Source organism: Falco cherrug, chromosome 1 (assembly GCF_023634085.1).
Source record: "Falco cherrug isolate bFalChe1 chromosome 1, bFalChe1.pri, whole genome shotgun sequence".
Taxonomy (NCBI): Eukaryota; Metazoa; Chordata; class Aves; order Falconiformes; family Falconidae; genus Falco; species Falco cherrug.
In genome coordinates this window covers 41,038,220-41,060,389 of record NC_073697.1, presented here as the reverse complement: position 1 = coordinate 41,060,389, position 22,170 = coordinate 41,038,220, and the positions used below count along the sequence as shown (strand labels likewise).

The following is a 22,170-nucleotide window of genomic DNA, read 5'->3' as shown; positions in this document are numbered from 1 at the left end:
AGACATTACCTACAAACAGGCAATGGTTTGGGGGGCTGCAAAGCAAGGCGGACACAACAAGGTTGGTCAGGAGCAGAGAGGAAGACAAGTCCCACCACCATGTAAAAGTACAGTGACGCTTTAAAGTCAGTGACCTAAGAGTCTACACCAAAATAAGGACACCAGACTTTTTTTTTTTTTTTTTTTTTTAAAAAAAAAAGAATACATCATTTAGTGTGGTTTTTTTTCAAGCTTGCTGGACATCATACTGAAGCACTGTAAAGCTTGTCAGGGAAATTGTACACTTTTTTCTGTTGTCAACCAAAGCGTGCTTTTATGGAGTCAATTAGCCACAAATTATGAACACACATCAGTTGTCTGAGAATGAATTACAGTACAACCCAATAAACATAACTGTCTTTGCTCACTGGTCATTGCCCTGATGAGGAGGCTGTCAGACTTTCTTATCCAACCATAAAGGAAACTTCATGTTCATTTGTGTTTCATTCTGCAAACGTGCCTCTTTCAAGTGCTGCAGTGCTACAGTGTGAGGGGAAATGGGGTCATTGGTATTACTTTTCTGACGTGCAAACCTGGACATGAGCTCAGTGGGTAAAATGCAATTACATCAGTGGAAAGGGTTCGTATAAGCTGGGATGCCATGAGTGCTCAGATCTACAATGGAGCCTATAGCTGCTGTCATATTCAATAGAGAAGTGCAGCCAATGTCCTTTTTACATAGTGTATTGTATGCCCTCCACAGACCTTAGAGCCCTTTTTGAAGGCGGAGAGCCACAGTCTTTTCAAGTTTGTAGGTTATTTTTTGTTTCTTTGATTGGGAGGGTTTCTTTTCCTTTTTTTTTTTTTTCCTTTTTTTTTTTTTATTTTTTTATTTTTTAAACAGATGAAGAAACTGAGGCACAAAAAGGTGGTGTGACTTGCCCACAGTCAGTGGTAGACCTTGAACCCCCCGGTCTTGTTCACAGCTTTTCAGCTCTCACCTGGGACGTGTTTAGAAGGAAGGGCTGCCTATTTTGTTCCCGAGGTGAGGAGAACTGCAGCTCCTCCCAGGGTGAGGGGAAGGGGTGTCACTCTCAGCGGTGATGTCTGCCAGGGGAGACAATGGCACGCATGGTTTCTGCCAGCCCCGAGAGGCAAGAGAAGCAAGGAACCTGAAATGGAGAGGCAGGAATTTGTTGTTCAGGCACTGAGAGAGAAGACATGGGTCTACAGGATGCATTCATGCCTCTCTGTGGCTTTCAGGGCTTCGTGCATGCTGGCGGCGGAGAGCCTCCTGTTGATGTTCCTGTACCTGCACCTCAGGAGGTTCCAGAAAGTAGTCCTCAAGTCTCTGTTAAAAAAAGCATAAATCAAGGGGTTGATGAGGGAGTTGGTGTACCCCAGCCAGAGCAGAGTCCTCTCCAGCCGCAGGGGCATGCAGCTGCAGCGGATGCCACAGATGAAAGGCCGAGCCGTTGACATCAAGAAGAAGGGAAGCCAGCAAAACGTGAATGCCCCCACGATAATGCCAAGGGTCCTGGCTGCTTTCTGCTCCCGTTTGAAGATGGAAATATTCTTTCGGTCTTGCCGGAGCAGTTTGGAGAGTGTGGCGCATTCCTCCACCGCTTTGGTACGCTTCGAGCTGTGGTGGCCCCGGCTGGAGGCCTCTAGGCAGTAGACACCATCTTCTTCATAGTGCTTGGGGAAGTTCATGAAGCGGTGCTTCTCGGCGCTGACCTTGGCAGCTTTGTAGATCTGGCTGTACATGACGAGCATGACTGCCATGGGGATGTAGAAGGCAACCCCCGTGGAGTAGACTGTGTACCCAAAGTCCTGGCTGATGAGACAGACTCTTTCCACGGTGACATTCTTGGCCCAGCCAAAAAGAGGAGGAAGAGTGATGGAGGCAGATAGGAGCCAAACGGTGAAGACCATCTTGGCCATCAGCTTCCCATTTTGTCTCACAGGGTATGTCAGCGGCCGAGTGATCCCCAGATACCTGGAAAAAAGAAGAGTTGCAAAGGGTTAGGCGGGTTGCATGGTGTGAGTGCTGTTGGGTGGTTTTTCATTCCTAAATAGCTGTTAATGCTCCACCACAGGAGAATTTTGGCACTGGGGGAGGCAAGAAATGAATTTGCCAAATGAAAATGTTCCCAGGGATGTGCACTTGCAGCACCTTCTGTGAAACGCATTTCACACCCCTTCAGCTTTCTTGCTGAAACAACCTGTTTTGACTGTTCCCCATGCGTGACACGAGATGTCATCTAACTGGTGAGTGCAGTCCAAGCTCCACATGGCTTCCTGGGGAATAAAAACCTTAAAAACACTTAAACATTTGAAAAAAAGCTTCATTTTTCTCCACCGGAACTAGTTTGTACAGACAATGCACAACCATGTCCAGCCAGGGTGTGTAACTCACCCCAGACTGCTGCCCTGCCTGAGAAACACCCAGGAGCAGGGTGGGCTATCCGCAGAGTCATACTTGCACCAGGATACGTCACAACTGACTCTAAATGAAATTAATAGACTTTCTGGCAGTGTTTAATAGGAAGCAGGAAGGACAACACCCTTCTCTTACTTGTTCAGGCAACTTGGGAGCTCAGGGAAGAAGCATAACCTGCAGCTGAGGTGCCCCTGAGGCAGTGGGCAAGCAAGGAGCAATCTGGGGAAGTTGGGAATTCTGGGAAGAAAAAACCTGGGAAGGAAGAAATCTTTGGGAAGGCTTAAGGCTGGATCTGAAAGAGCACAGAAAGCAAAGCTAGTGATGGGGTGATGGAGTGTAGTGTAAGACAGACAGCTGTTGATTCACACCTCCTTTCAGCTGACAAACTGCGTCTTTGCATCTCGCAGCGCCCATGGGAGACACCCCATTGCTCCCCCTCTCCATCGCACCTGCCACACTGGGACAAACCTACAGGTTCCTGCAACATTTACTGGAGGTGACCTCTAGAAACCAGGACAGGAGTGAGACAAACAGCTGGAGCAGCCTGCTCCTTTGCACAGCCCATAGCTCCTGAAGTGATGGTGTCCAGCTCGCTCTGGAGAGTAAAATGAGAGGAGCTCTGAGATCCCAAAAGCAGGTGGTGACCCACAGATTCACAAATCCTGATGCCTGGAGTTAGGAGTGACCTTGTCAGCTTGCCTGAAAGGAGCTGGAGATTACATCAACCATCAGCTCCTGCTTAAGCTACGGGTGGAATTTTGAACCACACCAGCCTTGACTGAGAAGGTTTGTGTGGCTACGAAACCGAGTCAACTGTTAGTTATTACATTACAATTGTAAATTAATAAACCAGTAGGGAGCTGGCCACTGTCAACCAATGCTCCCACTGAGAAACATCTGCCTGCTATTCAGTGTCGAGCAGCCCAGCAAAAGCCTCTAACTAGTCCTATGGATTTCTTTTATGTTACAGCCTTTTTGATTCAAACCTGCCTGCTGTCAGCAATTTGTTGGCATTTTTAGGCAGGATCACACCACCTTCTAATTGTTCTTGGAAAAACTGTGTCAGTCCAGAGGGACAGTACAAACAGCAGCTGTACGGATACTTTTTGCTGAAAGCTGTTCAAGGGAAGAACAGGCTTTTCTGCCAAAAAAAAAGAAACACATGAAAATTTCTGCAGAGAATTTTACCTCTATTGTATCTTTTTTTTTTCTCTGACAATCAGTCTCATTGCAGGTGTTAGAAGATTTTTTCTTCCCTGATTATTTCCCTTTTCCAGATCCTCCTCCAAGATTGAAATAAGATGGAAATACAATAAAAAGAAATCCAATCCCTCCTCCCCTCCTGACTGCTAAATAATTTCAAAGCCCAAAGTATTCTCCCCTGACTCTCTGATAAAATGCATTTGAATTCATTCACTGAGTTATTATTTCCCTGTTTTCCTCTGTATTTTCTTCAGCTGGCCTGAGTCACAAAAACCCAAGCAAAACTCTCTGTGACCACCTACATTGCTTGAGTGCCTGACAGTGTCTGTGGAGGAGACCTGGTGAGAGGGAGGTGGACAGCAGGGCTGGTTTTGGTATTGTTCTTCCAAAACATACTATCCCCTCCTTCCCACCTGGGCTGAGCACAGCAAGAAGTGATGAGCCTGGCTGGAAGATCGGGACTCAGAGAGATGGGTGGGAGCAGGTCAGCGGGATGCTGCCAAATATCCCTCCTGCTGTAGGAAAGGGCTATGGAGGGAGCGCAGAATTGGTGTCCTCTAGGCTGGGAGAAAACCATGCCCTGCTGTTGCATCTCCAAATTCAACATTCCCCAAATCACTCCTCTGTATAACCAAGCCTAGAACTTTGCAAACTAATATATGCTGTGCTGTGTGATATCCTTTATTATGCTTTTATTACTCTATTACTGGGTTTTCTTTAGAAGCCAATCCACTCGGGATTTGCTGAAACTTCAAGGAATTTACACACTAGCCAAGCAAAATGCACAGTGACAAGATTTAAAAGCTGGCAAAGCTGACACATTTCATCTGTGGGTACCTTGTGCAGTCACTGCTGGAGGAAATGGGGCCGTTTTGAGGTCTTTGCTTATAATTTTGATGAGAGAGGGAAGACCTCAAAATAGGCCAGCGTTTACAGCAGTGTGGGAGGCGAGATTGCACAGACATGCAATGAAATTCAAATCAAATTCTCTTGCTTTGATTTTTTTTTTTCTTTTCTGGTGTGTGTGTGTCTGGTTGTTAATCAAGTTTAGTGGTAATCAGGTAACAAAAGCCAGTTCCCAGAGCAGCGATTTACTGGCAGTTTCTGCAGCTTTGCAAGACTCCTGCTGTGCCGAGCTGATTGTGTTCCTGGTGCAATAAACTCTTTCCACATCCTCGTGCCTGCGGATGCCTGGGCAGCCTGAGCCCACAGGGTAGGAGACCTGCCCCAGGCTGGGCTCCACAATCAACCCCATGGATGAGCCAATTCAGCACATTTATTCTACACTCGACAGCAATTGTTGAATCCTTACATTAGGGATTAAATACTAAAGAAAAACAAAACCTCTCCAAGGTGACCCCATCTCCGTTCTGCAGCTGGTAAACTGGGAAAGGATGAACCTCCACTCACACAGGTTGGCTGAGCCTAAACAAGCCTGGAATTGTTTCCCAGACACTTTTGCCACAATCCCATACCTCCTCTGGGCCAAATTTAAGCTCCATACCTGACTTCCAAGCTGATGCTATGCCTGCTCCATCCTGCTGAAGCAAAGGGAACCTCCAGGTGGAGGATGCAACTGGCATCAGGAGGCTGCAGCTACCTGTCGCTTCATCTGCCCATGCCCTAAGCCAGGGATGCATCCCAGCTCACTGGAGATACAGTGCAGGGATCTACCTGGCCTGGGACACGTTTGGATGAAAGGCACGGGAAAGGCAATCCATGAAAACACTCTGCAGGTTTCATCCCACCAGTTCTTTTGGGAGACATCCTTTTTTTTACTGAGGATGATGCAAATTTGGAGCATATAATCTCATTTCAGGTTGCAAATACTTCCCAGGGAGAAGGGAAAGCCTCAGTGGAGCTGCATTCTCCACTGGGAAAGCCTGAAGGGACCTTCTTTTGTCAGCTGCGTGACATTTTTATGAAGAGCTTCATCAAAAGCTGAACCACCAAAAGGGGGTTTTTGTTTTGTTTTTGGTTTGTGGCATTAAAGAATCTATAACATTTGCAGGCTTTTATATAAGAAAAAGATGTTTCCAGCATTTTTCTGTTTTGACTTAAAGGAAAATCAATCAAATCTCCCTTCATACAAGATTAGTCCTACCAGGTTCAATCAAGAGGCTTTTAGAAAGCGCTCTGCATTAATAATCAATAATAGCAACCTATATTTTAATGGTACTCATCATCTTGGGCAAACCAAGCATTTTCTATATCTAAGCTAACCAAAACATAATGACACTTCAGCCATCAATAAAAACACAGCCTCCTCCTCGGCAGAAACAGGCAGCTGCCTAACCGTGCTGACCAAGCTGGCATTCGGGAGAGAACTAGAAGGGACATTTATATTTCCAAAAAGCACCAGGGCTGTTCCTCTTCTTTCTTGCAAGGCAGGAGGAACAGCTTGCTTCGTCACAGGGGGAAATTTAAGTTAATGCCTCACTGAGATGAACAACCATTACAACCATTTTATCTCCTTTGGAGCAAGTGTTTCAGGCTCTCTGCAAACTCAGCTATCCTTTTGCTTTAGCTTTATGGTTGACTTTTCTTTGGGTCAGTTTAGAAACTGAAAATGTGCTTCCGGACGTGTTTCCATCAGGTTCTAAACCAAAAATCCTGCCCATCCCAAGTTTGGGGGAAGGTGGAGATCCAGGTATGGTCCTGGACCTGTGCTCTCCCTCAATCCACCTCCATCAACTGCTTTGTGGGAGCAGCGAGGATGATGGGTTGATGTGGAGCAATGATGACTTACAGGATGCTCAAGGTAGTGCCCTGGGATAATTCACACAACTCACAGCCCATTCCTGGGGACCTTTGAGGCACAAAGCAGCAGAACAGTGACCCAATCACCTACTCCTCCTTTGTGCATAAGAGGACATCCCAGTTATTCCCATTCCCTCATCAAGCTCTGGCACGGACTGAGCCCGCCAGCTCCCTGCACTCACAGCATGCTCTTCCTCCCACCCTGAGCGAGGTGGGCAGAGCAGGGAGGACTGTCCACCCCTTTTCTCTGCCCTGCCAGCCCTCCTGCTGCTCAGATCACAGCCTTTGCTCTTTCTCTCTTTTCCTGGCTAGAAATACATCTCAGGCAATTACCCTCTAACTGCTCAGCTTCCCCATCAGGCATCTGGGGGGGGTGGGATGCAGGTCTGGGAGCAGACAGTGATGCTGTAGCCCAGCTGGGCCCCCAGCACGATGCAGACCCCATGCAAACACACCTGAAGAACAACCCTGAGCCAGAAGAATCAGGCTCTGTGGCCACCTCCTGTATCACAGGTTTTTCCTCCATCACCCTGCTGAGAGGTCTGAAGCAACATGCTCCCTCCATCACTTCCTTTGCTGCAGCTCCCTTTTCCTCTTTGCCATCCGAAAAGGATGGTGGGGTTTGCATGGCCAGCAGCGGAGAAGATGCAGCAGAGATAAGTAGGTGTTCAAAGGGCACGTGAGATAGGGCACGGGACCATATCCCTATGAGGTGGGATGGTTTTCCATCCCTGCAGTTCAGCACTGGCAGCGTGAGTTTTGCACTAAGGGCCTGAAACCGCCCCACTGCTGTGCTCCTCCGAGCCCTGCCGAGCTCCTTCGGGTGAGCTGGACAGAGATGCTCCCCCAGAGGGCACGGGGGTTGCTGGAGACAGAAAAAATGTTCCCACAAGTGCTTCCAGCATCACCACTTAAAAGAGATCCTCTTTGGCTGTATGACCAGCAGGTGCAACTTAGAGCAGCCATAGGGCTGCTCCCATTTAAGCCAGAGATTCCAGTTATGTGGACAACTCCTGTCCACACTGCATGGAGCAGTTTCCTCCCTGCTGCCTTCCCTATAGCCCTCAGCACCGTCCAGGATTCAGCCTCGGCACATGTGGACGCCCCCCAGGCTGGTGTCTGTACCTCTCCAGAAACCTCCTGCCTGGTCCCATTCCAACAGGGAATGGCAAAGCGAGGGGAGCCCTGGCAGCTGCCCACCATGGTGGTTGCTTGCAGGAGTGGCGATGTGGGTGAGAGCGACGGGATGGAGCAGCGGAATCGATGGCAGTGGGTTTTGTGCAAGGTCTGTCCTGTTCACTTGCATGTTTGCAAGATTCTCCATTCTCCAGGGGAAGGAAAGGGGGAAAGGAAAGGGGGAAAGGAAAGGGGGAAAGGAAAGGGGGAAAGGAAAGGGGGAAAGGAAAGGGACATTTTTAAAGCAAAGCCAATCTGATTAGCGTGTAGCTGCTTCCCTGCTCCTCACTCCTCAGGAGGAAGCACTGGCATATATCTTTACTGCGTTTAATCTCTTCCTCCTGACAGAGCTTCTGTCAGCTCTGAATGCACCTGCCTTTTTACAAGCGAGCTTTTTTATTAAAACTGAGCAAGTTCAGCAGCAGAGCTGGACCTTGCCGTGTGGCCTGGGAGTGATTTTGCTTTCCAACCAGCAGCGCTGAGCTGATCAGGGGCACGGAGCAAAGGGCAGCTCGTTGGGGAGCAGCAGCTGGCGGGGGAGCAAGGGCTTTGGAGCAGGACTTGCTGTTTGCTTGCCGGGAGGTAACATCAGTCAGCAGCAGGAGGATTTTCCCATCCTTTCTGCTTTGTCACCCTGTTTAACACCTGGGAAGGGTGGGAGGGTGACCAGGGAAGTGGTATAGCTGAAGGCACGCTTCTTATCGGCTGTCTCCCTTCCCTGAGCAGTTCATCACAAACCCGCCCAGCTTAGCAGTGCCAGCGTAAACCCAAACCAACCCCCCGAGAAAGCCAACACGCACGTCAGATCTGGATCTGGCCCACCGGCTCATCAGCGCAATGTCCCTAATGACGCAGGTTGCTATAATTAGACCCATGGAGGTGCTAACTTTCCCGAGTCTTGATAGTTTGCCAGATGGACTTAGCCTTTCCCTCCTGACCCCAGGTGTGGAGGGTGAAGCCAGCAAATCCTCAAAAATGCATGCAGTGGCTACAGCAAGGTTTCTGGGGACCTGGGATGGGGTGGGGGGAGTTGCTGACATCCTCAGCCGAGCCACAAGTCCAGGGTGCAGCAGACCATCCCATAGGGCTCCAGAAACCCCATAACATGGATTTTCAAACTGCATCTGGGTAGGTTCTTTTTGTTTTCTTGAATAATGTTATGGTCCAGCCTCCTTCCATGGAGGTCAGGTCATGGGGTCTATCCTCTAGGCTCTGTTCCTCAAGTCAATCAAGGACAAGGTGAAGCAGCTGCCTAGAGGGGGAGGACTAAGCAAGTAACTTAGAGAAGTTTCTTGAGAAAGCCCCTTAAGCCCAGCTCTTCCAAAGGGACTGAGGCAACTAATTCCCTCAGCAACCTCCAGAAACGCCTTTATATTCAAGCCCACCTGGACACATGGCAGGTACCTTCTCCTCCCTTACCTGTCAACGCTGATGATGCACAAGGTCATGATGGAGGCTGTGCAACACATAACGTCCATGGCGATAAACACATTGCAGAACACCTTCCCAAAGAGCCACTCTCCCCCCACCAGGTCTGTGATGGTCACGAAGGGCATGACAGCGAAGGCCACTGACAGGTCGGCAGCTGCGAGGGACACCACCAGGTAGTTGGAGGGCTGCCGGAGCTTCTTGACAATGCACACAGAGATGATGACCAGACCGTTGCCAGCGATGGTCATGAGGATGATGATGGAGAGCACCGCTCCTATGACAATCTTCTCAGTGTCCCCATAGAGCAGGATCTCCTCTCCACAGTCCGTCGTGTTGGTGAGGTTGGAGGATGGCAGGTCTGGCTCAGCTGGGACGGAGGGTTCCTCAGTCATGAATGGATTCGGGAGCAATTTCTGAGCCGGGTGCTGCTGCTCTGCGTTCTCCACAAAGAGAAGATGGTGCTCCAGAAACCGCCTGGGGCTGACCCTTAGCAACATGCTCTGAGCTCACCGCAGCAGGCAACAGCACGAGTTTTCTCCCAGCAATGACACCTCCAGCAAGAAACCAGAACATTTTGTCACAAGCAGGCTAAGAAAATTAAATATCCCTCCTCACCCCCAGCTCTTGCCTCCCAAAGCTGCGGCTGGATCTCACGGGCTCAGTAAGAAGCAGCTTCCCAAGTCTGCTTAAAGAAACACAGTTTGCTGGAGGATGCTTGGAGAAAGCTCCTCTCCAATTTTAAAGAGCACGAGCTGGCCAGTCTGCCTGCATCGGCTGCCTGATCATCTGCATGCTTTTCCAGAAGGACAGACAACAGCAGTCGATCATAACTGCCTATGTTATTATGCATTACTGCTGAGCTGTGCTGCTGGTCTTGCACTTCTGTGCATCCGTACATTTAAATCCCATGCAACCACATGCATATTCTCCTACGTGCATATCAAAGAGTACGTGACAACACCAGTCGCACAGACAAACATGTGCACACAGATCACCACTGGCTGTATCTCTTGCATGCATTAACACGTAAAGTTCAGAGCTGTGACTGTAAATCCATGCACATGGCATTTAAAGGCAGCATGCGACTGTACATACCCATAAGAGCACGGTGAGGAGCTGCAGATTGCAGTGGGAGCATATCCGTCACATGCAGCACCCTCAGGGTACCACAAACTGTCAGGGCATCTCAGCCCATGCCCAGGGCTGTGAGCATCACCACCACACACACAGCAGAGACACATAGAGAGCAGCCACTGCGCTCCCACGCCCCGGTATTCGCCTCTGTTAAGTATTTACCAACCACCAACAGGGAAACTTTAAGGCAGGGCTCACCCCTGTGTAGGGCTCCCAGCATCATGCACAACCTGCATCCTCTGCTTTTTGTTTCAAAGCCCCTTTTCCCCTTGAAGGGAGTTTTGTGGAAATCAAAGCAGGATTGCAGCCCCCTCCTCCTCCTCTTTGCAGCTCCCCACCCCCCTGGGCTGGGGTGATGGGGGTCCCAGAGTTACCTGTGCCGGGGGGGTGAGACATCCTCCAAACGAGCCCCTGCGAGCTCTGGGCAGGCAGAGAAGGCAAAGAGCCACCCCCGGAGCATCCTTCTCCCCTCCCCGCCTCACCGGTCCCTCCTACCGCCCTCCCCTCGCCTCTCCCCGGGCAGGGACCCAGATGGTCCCCAGCTCCCTCTGATCCCCGAGGAGCAGCAGAGACCGGGCAGAGGGGGGTCCAGGTCCTGCAGCTACCCCACCCCTGCAGCCATGGGTAGAGAGGAGCACGCCAGGACCTCGAGGGGAAAGGCTGGAAGTTGAGAAGATGCCTTTGAATGCAGTCGTGCCACACAGCGAGGCAGGCACGGGAGGAGCAGCCTGAAGCCTAGCAAGCAGGGTGCACAACAGGGGCACAGAGAAAAGCTAATTCCAGAGCACTCCTCCCCATTATATTGGTTTTTTGGTTTTGTTTGGTTTTGCTGCTTTTTTTTTTTTTAAATAGATTTTACAGGAGAGGGTTTCTTTCCCTGCTCCATGTATTTTTCCAGTCCCCTGCTTGTACGAGGTCCCTTATACATTCAGCTCTGCACCAAAAAGCATCCCTAAAGACAAGCCTTCCCCTTATCCTAGTAAAACAAAACAGACAGAATAAACAAACCAGGCAAGAGCATGCAGAGATCCGCATCCATTTCTGTCTTTGCCAAATGTTGCATGGGTGCTTTGGTGCTGGGATTGCTCTGGTTTTCCAACCCAGGGCATCAAGACAGCTGCTGTCCTGGGGTGAAAGAAGCAAAGCAGAGTCATCTCCTGCATTGGTTGTTCCCCTGGGAGCTCAGCCAGTCTGCTTCTCCCTGGGGGGGGCTGACAGCGTGGGGCTTCTCCCCTTGCACAGGCCCAATCCTGCACCCCCCAGGGCAATGGGTGTTCAGCCTGGAGAGATGCAGGCAGGTGGCTTCAGAGCTGTTTGCAGGCTCGGAAAATGTTTCCTGCTGCCCTGCCCCATGCCAAGCACTTGGGGAGCAAGATGGACACCTCCATTCCTGGTGCCACCAGCTCCCTCGCCCACTCTAGGACTGTGCAACCACCCCGGCACCCTCCAGTCCTCCCAGGGACAGTACAAAAGGCTGATTATGGGAAAAACACCTTTAAATCTCTGAGACGCAGGACACTGAATTACCTTGGGCCAGGGTCAGCACCAACCCCAAGAGATCTGGGGGCAGATGCTCCCTACAACAATACACTTGCAAGGAAAGCACCAGTGAGCTAACACAGGGCTTTTAAGGCTGTGCTTAACACTAGGGTTTCTCCTTTGCTGCTCAAGCATTGCCGGGTGCATGGGAGGCTGGCTAAAATAGCTTCTTCACTGGGGCACAGTGTGCTGAAACTGGTTTTTTTCACCTCTGCATTACGAGTGTTTTTTTATCAGCCCCTCAAGAGTGGTGACAGGCCAAGATGGGATGGGGTTGATGATACACAAACACCCTGCAATGCCTGTGCAACCTGGGGAGCAGGGGCTGCCTCAGTGGCCAGTCTCGACTCACCAATTTTTGGCAGAAAAATATACCTGGTATTTCCAAGGAGCAAGGGGGATCTGCAGAACTCCCTGCTGCAGGGCCAAAGGATTCTGCAGTCCCCAAACCCAGACAGATTCACCCAAGAAAGCCAGCCCCTGAGGACCAGCTGTTAGGTGTTGAAGCAGCCTGTTGCCTGCCAGATGCCCGGAGAGTTTCAGGAAAAACATCTGTGCACGAGCTGCAAACTCCTGCCTTGCTTTCCACCTCTAGGACTGGGGTTTGGCAGGAAGCATACAGGGTGGGGATGGGCAGGAGGGTTTTTTCCAGCTTCCCTGGATGTTGCCTTTGGGAGAGTAACACGGTGAGTGGCTCCTGTGCATCAGCAAGGAGCAACAGGGAGGGCTTTTTTTCCCCCCTCAATGCCCTGCTGAAAGCAGCTGGCTTACGGACAGTGGTCAGGTTCATGTCCTGGCAGAGGAAGACAGGAAAGAGAGAAGGTGCTCATAAAGGTAATAAACTTCATAGGCCCTTGGCTCTGGCCAACTCCTTACACTACTTTTGGCCCAGCCTCAAACCCTGCAATAGCTTCAGGGAGCAAAATGAACCTACCTCTCTCCCATCCCAGCCCTATTTCTGTAGGATACAACCTATATCTTCCCCCTTCCCAAACCCCTGCAGGTCTGGGGACTCCAGAGGAGGGGGTTTCCCTCACCTTTCCAGGGGAATGAGCTGCTCTGATAAGTTTGGTAGCAACAAAATCCCTGGAAAAACAAGGGCAGAAAGCCACTAGCCATCTCGTAGAACATGCACTGAGTGGCTGAAGGATTAAAAATAATAATAATTCTTCTCCCTAAAACTCTTTGTGAAGCATTCATCCATCTGCAGACCATGATGACCTTGTTAAAACATTTGCTCCTGGGGACAGGCTAGGAAGCACTAATTGCATTTAATGGCAATCAGGTGAGGAAATGGCCACCACGCCTCAGCTGAGCAGCTAACTGTAGCTTTCCCACTGTGGCTGAGAAGAAAGCACAGATCTGGAGGAGCAGGGATGCTGCTAGAGCGAGAGGGATGAATCCCAAAGAAAATTGTCCTTGCGATGCAAAATAGCCGAAGTTTTCTCCCTCCATATGCAGCAGGCAAGAGATGAGCGAAGCCCTCCCACCATTTCATGAAGGCAGTGCCCAGACACATTCTTCTATCTTCATGTACAAATGACTGTTAAAGTGGCTATTTTATTAACTATTAATTGTTAACATTATGCCCTATTAACTCTAATGGCAAGGTAATAGGCACAGTTATTAATATGCAAATTCTGAGAAATCTCATTAACTCCAAGGTCCTCAATCTCTCCGTGTTTTCAGGACTAGCATCCCAATCTTCCTTGTATTGCAGGTGTTGACATTTCTCCCTCCAAGCTGGCGGAGCCTGCCCAGATGGATAAAATTAATCACTTGACACTATCAGCTTTCAAGGAACATCACTAAGGACTGCGCTTGCGTGCAGAGAAGTTCACAATGAACTGGTCTGGGATATCTAACCTGCCTCTGATTTGGAAACAGAGGGGCTTAACCCACTTCCACAGCAAGGTGGCCAATAACCCAACCATGAGCAGATACCATGGTGCTTCTCCAGTGGTTGTGGTCAGGAATAACGGTGACCAAGGTGTTTCAGAGACCCAAAATGGCTCAGAGCATCACCTCCCCTCCACATGCATGAGCCTTGCTTTCCCCCTGAGGCTCCCCCCTCCCAAAGACAGCCCCTTCTCCTCCTGGTGGGCATTGAAGCCCAGAGGTGTTCACCCAGCAAACACCATCTCAGTGCGGTGGGAAGGTAGCACCCAAGAGATTGTTGGGTCTCTTCGACACGGGCTCCCTGAACCAGGTCCAGCCCAAGGTGGCCATCTCAGCCCCTTGGTGCATGGGCTGGGGAACGGGGCTGGCACAGCTCTACGGCAAATGAGCCAGAGCTTAGAGGGAAACTGAGGCACTTGAAAGGCCCAAGAAGGCAGCAAAGCTCTGCATTTAAACTTTCAAACCCATATGTCCTTTAAAAATCAACCCACAATCCTAAAAGGGACGAAAAAACCACAAAACTCGAAGAAGAGTCCCTAAATAAGACATGGTACTGTTGAAGTGGCATGGTTTTGGTTGGACCAGGACAAGATCTCCCTATCCCTCTTCCATGGGTGAAGCCATCAACCCAGCTGAGCATTCCTGCATCCTCCCACCTCTTTGGCTTCCCTTTGCACCACAACACCAATAGATTCACCTCTTCACAGAGCTCATCCTCCAGGACAGAGGCAAATAGCAGGGGCGGAACCTGCTCAGAGTGCCCTGTGGTGACCGGGGGACTGGTCCCATGGTGGTGACATCGGTACCCAAAGGATTTCAGCAAGGGGATCCCACCAGCAAAGGGCTTTCTGCCTAAAATCCTTTCTCCATAAAAAGAAAAGCCAATACAGCATTGGTAAATTAACGACCTACCTGTGGCTTAAAACTCTCAGACCTGGGTCTTCAGCTTGTTTTTTTCTTACTGCACCTCCCCAAAACAGAAAAAAAATAAAAATTAAACTTTTCAGCTATTTATAAAGGCACCCCATGCGTTTTGCGGTTCAAGCAGATGGGGAGCAAAGGGAACGTCGTGGGAAAACGCCACCCAAAGGAGACATTCAAACAGCTCATCTCAAAAGGTGTTTGCTGGAGGGAAGCGGGTATCAACGCTACCAGACACAGCCACGCTCCCTCTGCTGGAGTCTGCACAGACAGGCAGCTGTTAGGGTTTAAGCCGCCCACGATTTGCAAATTTTAATAATCTGGGAGGGCTCCCAAAGAACTACCTCTGTGCCCCATCGCAGCTAAAGCCAGGGCAAGCCAGGCACTAGCAGTACCAGTGCCTCATCCCTATATCCTGCAAAGGCCACGGAGATGAGGTGGAGGGACATTTGCCACAGGATGGGGATGAAGTGGAAGGAGAGGAGCCCCCGACTGCAAGCTTTTGGCCTGCAGACCCTCCTGTCCCCCCTGAAGCTGCCTATGGTGGGTGCTAAAAGGATTTCCAGGGGGGCTGATGAAACTAGCAGGGAGAAATCAAAAAGCCTGAAGAGGGTGAAAAACGAGTGATTTAGCTGAGGTTTCCAACACAAACCCTTCAGTCTGCAGGTCTGCTCACAACTGTAGTCACTCCTTATACTTTTATTAGCACTACATACTTTTATTAGCAAGCCAGTCTCATTAGTGCTCATTATTTATTCGAAGTGATGGACGTGAGGCATTTCCACCTACTGCTCTCTCATCTACCACCTCCAAGGGTTTGGGTAGAGCAGGGGTCCTCAAACTACGGCCCGTGGGCCAGACACAGCCCCCCAGGGTCCTCAGTCCAGCCCCCGGTATTTACAGAACCCCCCCGCCCTCCCCAGCCAGGGGTTGGGGGGGGAACCAAGCAGCCGCAGATGACTGCCTGCCACTGCATCCGTGCGCCGGCCCCCTGGTTAAAAAGTTTGAGGAGCCCTGGGGGAGAGCCTGATATTAAGTATATGCAGCAAGGTAGGTGCCAATTTAGATTTTTGGGCTTAGATAAAGAGTCACGCAGCACCGAACTTGTCCCCTTTGATGCGCGGTCCTGGCGTTACACCCCTGGACCATCCAAGAGAAGCGGGTGATGCAAAGCAAGCACTCCTGGCAAAACTTTATTTAAAAGCCAGCAGGATACAGGCCCCTGGAGAGCAGCAGGAAGAGGGAAGGTTGTTTCAGGACATGATGGCAAACCTAGGGCTGGAAACACGAGTTGTGCCTACAGAGTGGCGAGCTCGCAGACCTGTCTTGCTTGCACTTGGCTTAGAGCAAACCCATCATAAAAAAACCCACCTTGGTGCACGCCGTTGTGGTCCATGGTTCTGTGTGTGTGTGCTGCATGAAAGCAGATGCTTTCTGCTCAGGATTGGGGGCTGGCTAAGCTTTCATCAAGCCATGCACCCACCGGCTCCCCGTTTTCCAGCTGGGATTCTCTGTGCTTGGTGCCAAAGCGACTAGAAGGTGGGAGGTGGGATGAGGCTGTCTGGAGGTTGCAGGTGGGTTGGTTTGGTGGAAAAAAAAATAAATACAGGTTTGGAAATGAAACCCTTCCTTGTCTTCTGTTGTCTGTCCCCTAGATGGCACCTGCTCTCAGCAGATTAAATCTCTGATGAAAAACAGCAGATTTTGGTGCCTGGGAAGGTAGAGGGCTGTAAACTGCTTGCCAGAAAAATAAACAAACAAAAATCCCACCCCAAACATTAAAAAAAAAAAAAAGAAGCCACAATTAATGGCTTTTTTGGCTTTTAGACCAAGAACTTGAGATACGTGACCCCTTGCCGGCTGCAATGTTTTTGCTGCTTTTTCTTCTGGTCCACCTCTGGGTCCTCGATCCCTGCAAAATGCAGCAGGCAGGGGCCATATGGTTCTTCTTTAGCAGCTTTTCTGCGGCACATGTGCACATCTGGGGGCAGTGAGGGACCCCACCAGACCTGGATTGTTCTGGGAAGATATTTCAGTCCTTTCTAGGGCTGGGAAGTGCACGGAGGAATGTGCCAAGTCCGTTTTCAGTTTAAATCAGAGCAGGACATTGAGAAGGGAAATGTACTGACACACTCCTGTCAGTTTGAGGAAAGCCCAGATGCAACCACCCTAAATAATCCCTTTTTCTCTGTCCTCCACGCCAAGGCATGGCACAGGGCAAAACTGCAGATCTCATCCCTGGGGCCTGGCTCCTCTTTGAACAGTTTATCCATCCAATTTTTGGCTAACACGTATTTAAACCCTTCCTGCAAAGCTCCTGGCAGTGCATCACATGTGTGTCCAGGTGGGAGGAGGGAAACATGTCCCCATCTGACCCCTTCCTTCCCCAGCTCGGATCCACACCAAACAGCACCGACATTTAAACCAACTATTACTAGAGACCTGCTTCGAATGGGGGCACCGTGCACCTCACAGGCTACCACCTCGCCAGGCTGCCCGCGATCATGAGCAGATGACCATCTGCTAAAACACCATGCCATGACACCCAGAAGGTGACAAACATGTCCTGCCCACCTCCTCAGCACCCATCCCAAGGGGCTTGCTGCACCCCTGTATGTTTAGGGTCCTGTTGTAGCACCCAGCCCTTCGTCATACCTTGCTTCAGCCCAAAGGTGGCTGCACAGCCTCCCCAGGCTGCTCCTGGGCATCAAGCAGGGACCTGGGGGCTGTGCTGGGGAGAGACCCTCACAGACTGGGGAAGGACAGCTGCCACAGAGAGGCCACCGGCCCAGGGGCCCCCATGGCTCCCAGGAGGCTTTACCTGATGGGTGCACCACCACTTCTTACCCATTCTTTGGTCCTGTTCTCAGGGCCTCCAGCTTGTCCAGGAGGGAGCAGTCATAAGTAGGAACACGCTCTCGGCTCTCCAGTCATCTTGCAAGAGGTCTCCCAGGTGTTCAGAACAGTTCCCCCACCTATGCGATCCTTCATCACAGTCTGAGATCTCCAAAGGGAGAGATACTTACCATATGCCCCACTCCCCTCCCACCTCAAGCTGCTGCTTGCTGCCAAAGCCTTAATCCTCACACCAGTTTGAGGATCGATTTGGCTCCTTTTGAAGGTCCCTTCTTGGACCTTGCTGTGAAGGGGGATGCAATCTACCTGCCTGAAGACAGTGTAGAGCCTGCTTCCTGCTTCACCCTTCTACAGAAAGCTGTGGTAGAAGACTAGTGTAGCAAACACAGTCTGAGCATCGTTCACTGCCCCAAGGACTGGCACATCTCAAAGGTCCCCATACCAGAGCATGGGGCAGCTCAGGTCCCCAAAATCTGAGGCGCTCACATGCTCAACAGCCCACCAAAGTTAACACTGTGAAGACTCTTTCCCCCTTTTCTTGATAGCCTGTTTATATATTTTATATATGTAATGAGGGTCACCAACACTGCTTTGAGGGCAGCGCATGCTGATGAAAGCCAGAGCTAGTCCTCTGCACGGAGGAGGAATCCCATGCTACCTGGAAAGATGCAGTGGCTGGAAGGCAAGGAACAAGTGTGCAGACTCTGGCTCCTCACAGATGGTACTACCAGACCCACACGGCCTGTCTTACCCTTACACTTCAACCTCAGCTTGCTTTCACATGCAAAAAGCCATTCTTTCTGCAAAGTGAGCTCCTCAAGGTTCCTGATGATCTAGAGGGAGTTGGAGGGCCACTATCCAAGCCTGGGTCCTGTAGTAATTAACTTGTGAATTTACTCCTTGGAGAAGTGGACCATTCTCAGGCTCCTATGCTTGTGTTGGTATCATAGTATCTCACTAGGTATTGGACTCATCTCTGGTTTGGGTGGTGCCAAGGATGTCAGAGCCACGAGGGCAATGCTAGCCAGGTCCAGATGCTCTCAGCGCTCCATATCAGGTAGAAGACACAGTTATTTCTTATGCTTCCCCATTAAAGTATGAAGGAATCCCATTTTTGGCTCCCCAGACTCCTATGGGCAAGATGTGTCCCTACATTCACAGCTGAGATGCTCAAATGCTACCACTGTGGGGGATTACAGAAGTATCTCAGCCACAGGGATCCCATCAGTCACCAAATACAGTACATTGGCACTAGGAGAGAAATCCAAACTATGCTGGGAGCTTAAGGTTAAATAAAGGACACTGATTAGGCACAAAGTAGAAATATATAAACAGTATATTTCTTTTTATTTTGGTTTTAAATACAGAATTTCCTTATACAATAAAGGAATTCCCTCTCCCTCCCCCCTCCCCCAAGCAACTCTTATCAAAAGAAATCATTCACTGTAAAATCAACACTAGATAGAGGCATGCGCTTTAAGAGCATATTTAGCAAGTGCAATATCTATAGGCCCCATCTCCCTAAATAGGAACATGTGCTTTCCCTCACTTAAAACTGCTCCCCAATCTGTGACAGAAGCCTCACCAAATATAGAAACATTTAACCTGTTACATGCCACATGACATGCTGGAAAACAAACCCACCATTGGTTGCCTTCTGGTATGCTGCAGGTCACCCCATCCTGGAAAGGGGACACAGGATTTGAGAGGAGCAGTCTCTGCCTCAGGAAGGTTCCTCCTCTTAAATCACCTCCTCAGAGCTTATCCTGCATTTACACTCTCTCCAAGGAAAGCAGGAGGCGGAAAAGAGGGAATATTTAAGATACATCCCCTTTCTCTAGTCAGACCAAAGGGAAGAGGGGTTTGGTTTGCACTGATGTTCAAGAGCACGTACTTTGGAGAAGGTGGGGTTTAGCAGCTGAACTGCAGCACTTTCATAAAAAGAATTTTTGGGGTAACAACATCTGTGTGGGAGCAAGGTGCAGCTTCACCTCAGTAAAGAAGACTGGGGGAACGGGGGGTGTGGTGTGTTAAATACTTCTGAAAATAACAGAGCACTAAGCCACCTTACTTATTAAATCAGAGCAGCTCTGCCAAACATGAGGCCAAATCTTCAGAGGGTCAACAGCGCAGTAAGCTTCTCACTTTCCAGCAGCTGTCGCGGTTTGCAGTTGAATCATGCTTTCTCCCATGGGAATAGATCCACTTAGACCTGCTGGGCACTTCAACCACAGCCCAGCACCGGCTGGGGACGGACACATCCAACCCCCCCCCCCCCCGCCAAGCAGCAACACCTGCCAGACGCAGGCACTTAAACCCAGGGTCCTAATTACACTTTGGCATCAGAAGTCTTGGGGATGGGAGGTAGCGGCTAACACCCGGGCAAAGGAAACTCTGCAACAGAAATGTGAATCACTTAAAAGCCTATTTATGTAGGCCGGGACACTGCTGGGGATGCAGTTTGAAGTCAGTGGAACCAGTTACATATTTGAGAAGTTCAGAAAGAGGTGATGCTTTAAGTAACAGAAAGGTGGCTATGGCAACTCCCAAGGGAAGCCGTTCACGGTGAGGAGGGTACACTGCATGAGCTCAGTCATGTCACTTGGATGTCAACCAACCACCTCCTGAAAAGAAATCACCTGCAGAACTGGGGATGCCACTGCCCACAGCACTGAGGGCTGCACCTTCTGCTCCAGCCACCTCTGATCTGCCATTGCTTGTATGGACACTTGCAAAAACCATCTAAGCCATCCCATCACGTGGAACTTATCAAAATGTAATGTCTGGAAAAAGCATGCTGAGACACCGATCACTGCTGATAAGCAGAGTGAGAACTGATCGCAGCCCTTCAGCAAGCCTCACAAGCACCGAAACTGATACTCCAGCTGTTGAATTTGATATGCCGATTTTCTGCAAAACCCTGATCATGTAACAGACTTCACTGCTAGAGATCTCTTTTTATTATTATTATTATTATTTATTTGCATGCTAAGAGCAAAAAGCCAGCATAGCTCAGGTCAAGAGGGAGAGGATTTAATTGCAAACTGCTTTTTCCAACTCTTTGCCATTTTGTTTGCTTTTTGGACACCGACCTGTGGCTCAATAAGGAATACTGACAGCTTTTGCAGCAGCAAAAGTACAGTACACAGTAAGTCACACAGATGACCAACTGAGATGCCACACACGTTCCCTCTTCTGCTCCAAGCCTGCTCAAGAGCAGACTTCAGCTCTCCATGCAAGCAGCTCCTTGCAGCAGAAATGCAGATGGGGAGCAGAAGGCAGTGTCTCCCTCAGGACAGGCTCTTAATATTTAATGTGACATCAGAACAGCACCAAGTGATCCAAGATCATGCAGTTTTCTACAAGGGAAAGACACACAGCCAGGGATTGTCTCAGTTTGAAAGGAAAAACATACAAAAGCTGAAGAGAAAAGTGCTAATTTGTATTTCTAAAGCATGTACTCTGGCAACTCCCTTGTCTTTCTGCTCTTTACACAATATTGATGGTTTGCTCTTTGCAACCAGATCTGCAGCCAGTAGTGTAATGGACAGGGTTTGGTACTTAAATGCCTTAATTAGATATGAAAACAATTAGAGAAGACTATTCTCTTCTAAAATCCACAGGCCTCAGCACAGATATAAAATGGGGCAAACCCCATCCCATTACGTTTAAGTTGTTTTGGAAGCTTGACAGATGGAAGGCAGACAGCCCAACTGGAACACTGCACCTTAAAGTAATCATCCGAAGAGATGCAGAAGACAGTGAAACTGTAGGACAATTCTGAATCCTTCAGAATTGCTTATTACAGCAAAGCGAGCCACAAGGGAGCAGCTGCTGCCACACTGCTGCTCAGACACAGGCTCAAGTTCTCCAGAGAAAAATTCCCACTCGGCACTTTGCAGCATTTCCACAGTAGAGATGCCAGAGCCAGCTGCCAGAGGAGGGCTGAGGAAGATGAGAGCTTGGTCAGGAGATGGCAGAAAACAGTTTGCACTGAAGTTTGGAGGGGGCTGGGTTGGGAACAGACAGACAACCAAGCTCAAGCTTTTGGTTGAGTTTGAGCCGACCCTAGTTCTGCCCGTTAACCTTCCAGGCAGGTAGAAACACTACAAAAGGCAGGTACAGAACACAATGAACAAGAAAAAAAAGCTTGATCAAGAAGGAACATTAACATACGTCAACAGGTAGTGTAGATACACACATATCTACACGTAGTGTAGACACATGAGGGTAACAGATGGGAAAACGGTAGGTGCTTTTGGTGACACAGCATGTCTCGGGTCCCGTTTTTGTTGCTGAGATCTCCGCTGAAAACCCCCACCCTTCCCTCCCACCCCCCAAGCACTCTCCAGCTACATCTAGCTTTGGCCAACTTCATGTTTCTTCAAAGAGTGTCCACAGAACACAGTCCAGCAGCAGTTTCTAAAGCAGCCAAATATGATATGCAAAAGTTTACAAACAGTTTCAGTCTTTTGGTAGAGCTGGGGATGTGGACCTTTTGGGGAGAATTGTTTGACCTACGGTATACGGAAATGTGACTGGCTACTGTATTTCTTTTTGGAGCATCCCAGTTCACACAGGTCATTAAGGAGGTGTGTATCATGTCCCACAGTCCCTGGGCTCATCTTGAAGCATTTCACCAGATGGCAGCTCTGAAGCAAACCAGCTAAATTCATTTACTCCATCCCCATCCTTTCACAGCAATGCGCTGATGCATATCCAAGTAGACCTTGACATTTATTAATAGCTTTATATGTTGACGCCAGAGAATTTGGGGATTGTTGCTAGTGAAGTTGTCAGATTCGCTTCCTAAGCAATCTAGAAAGTGC

General features: G+C 49.5%; 1 protein-coding gene across 1 annotated transcript; it reads right to left on the bottom strand.

Moving 5' to 3' along the window:
• Positions 1-225: 225 nt before the first annotated feature.
• On the bottom strand, positions 226-9,527 carry LOC102049226 (5-hydroxytryptamine receptor 7-like). The gene is made up of 2 exons (XM_005435312.3): positions 8,981-9,527; positions 226-1,978 (listed from the first exon to the last, which is right to left on the bottom strand). Exons 1-2 carry the CDS (start codon positions 9,487-9,489, stop codon positions 1,207-1,209), a joined length of 1,281 nt encoding a protein of 426 aa, XP_005435369.2. The 5' UTR covers positions 9,490-9,527; the 3' UTR covers positions 226-1,206.
• Between the last annotated feature and the right edge of the window lie 12,643 nt (positions 9,528-22,170).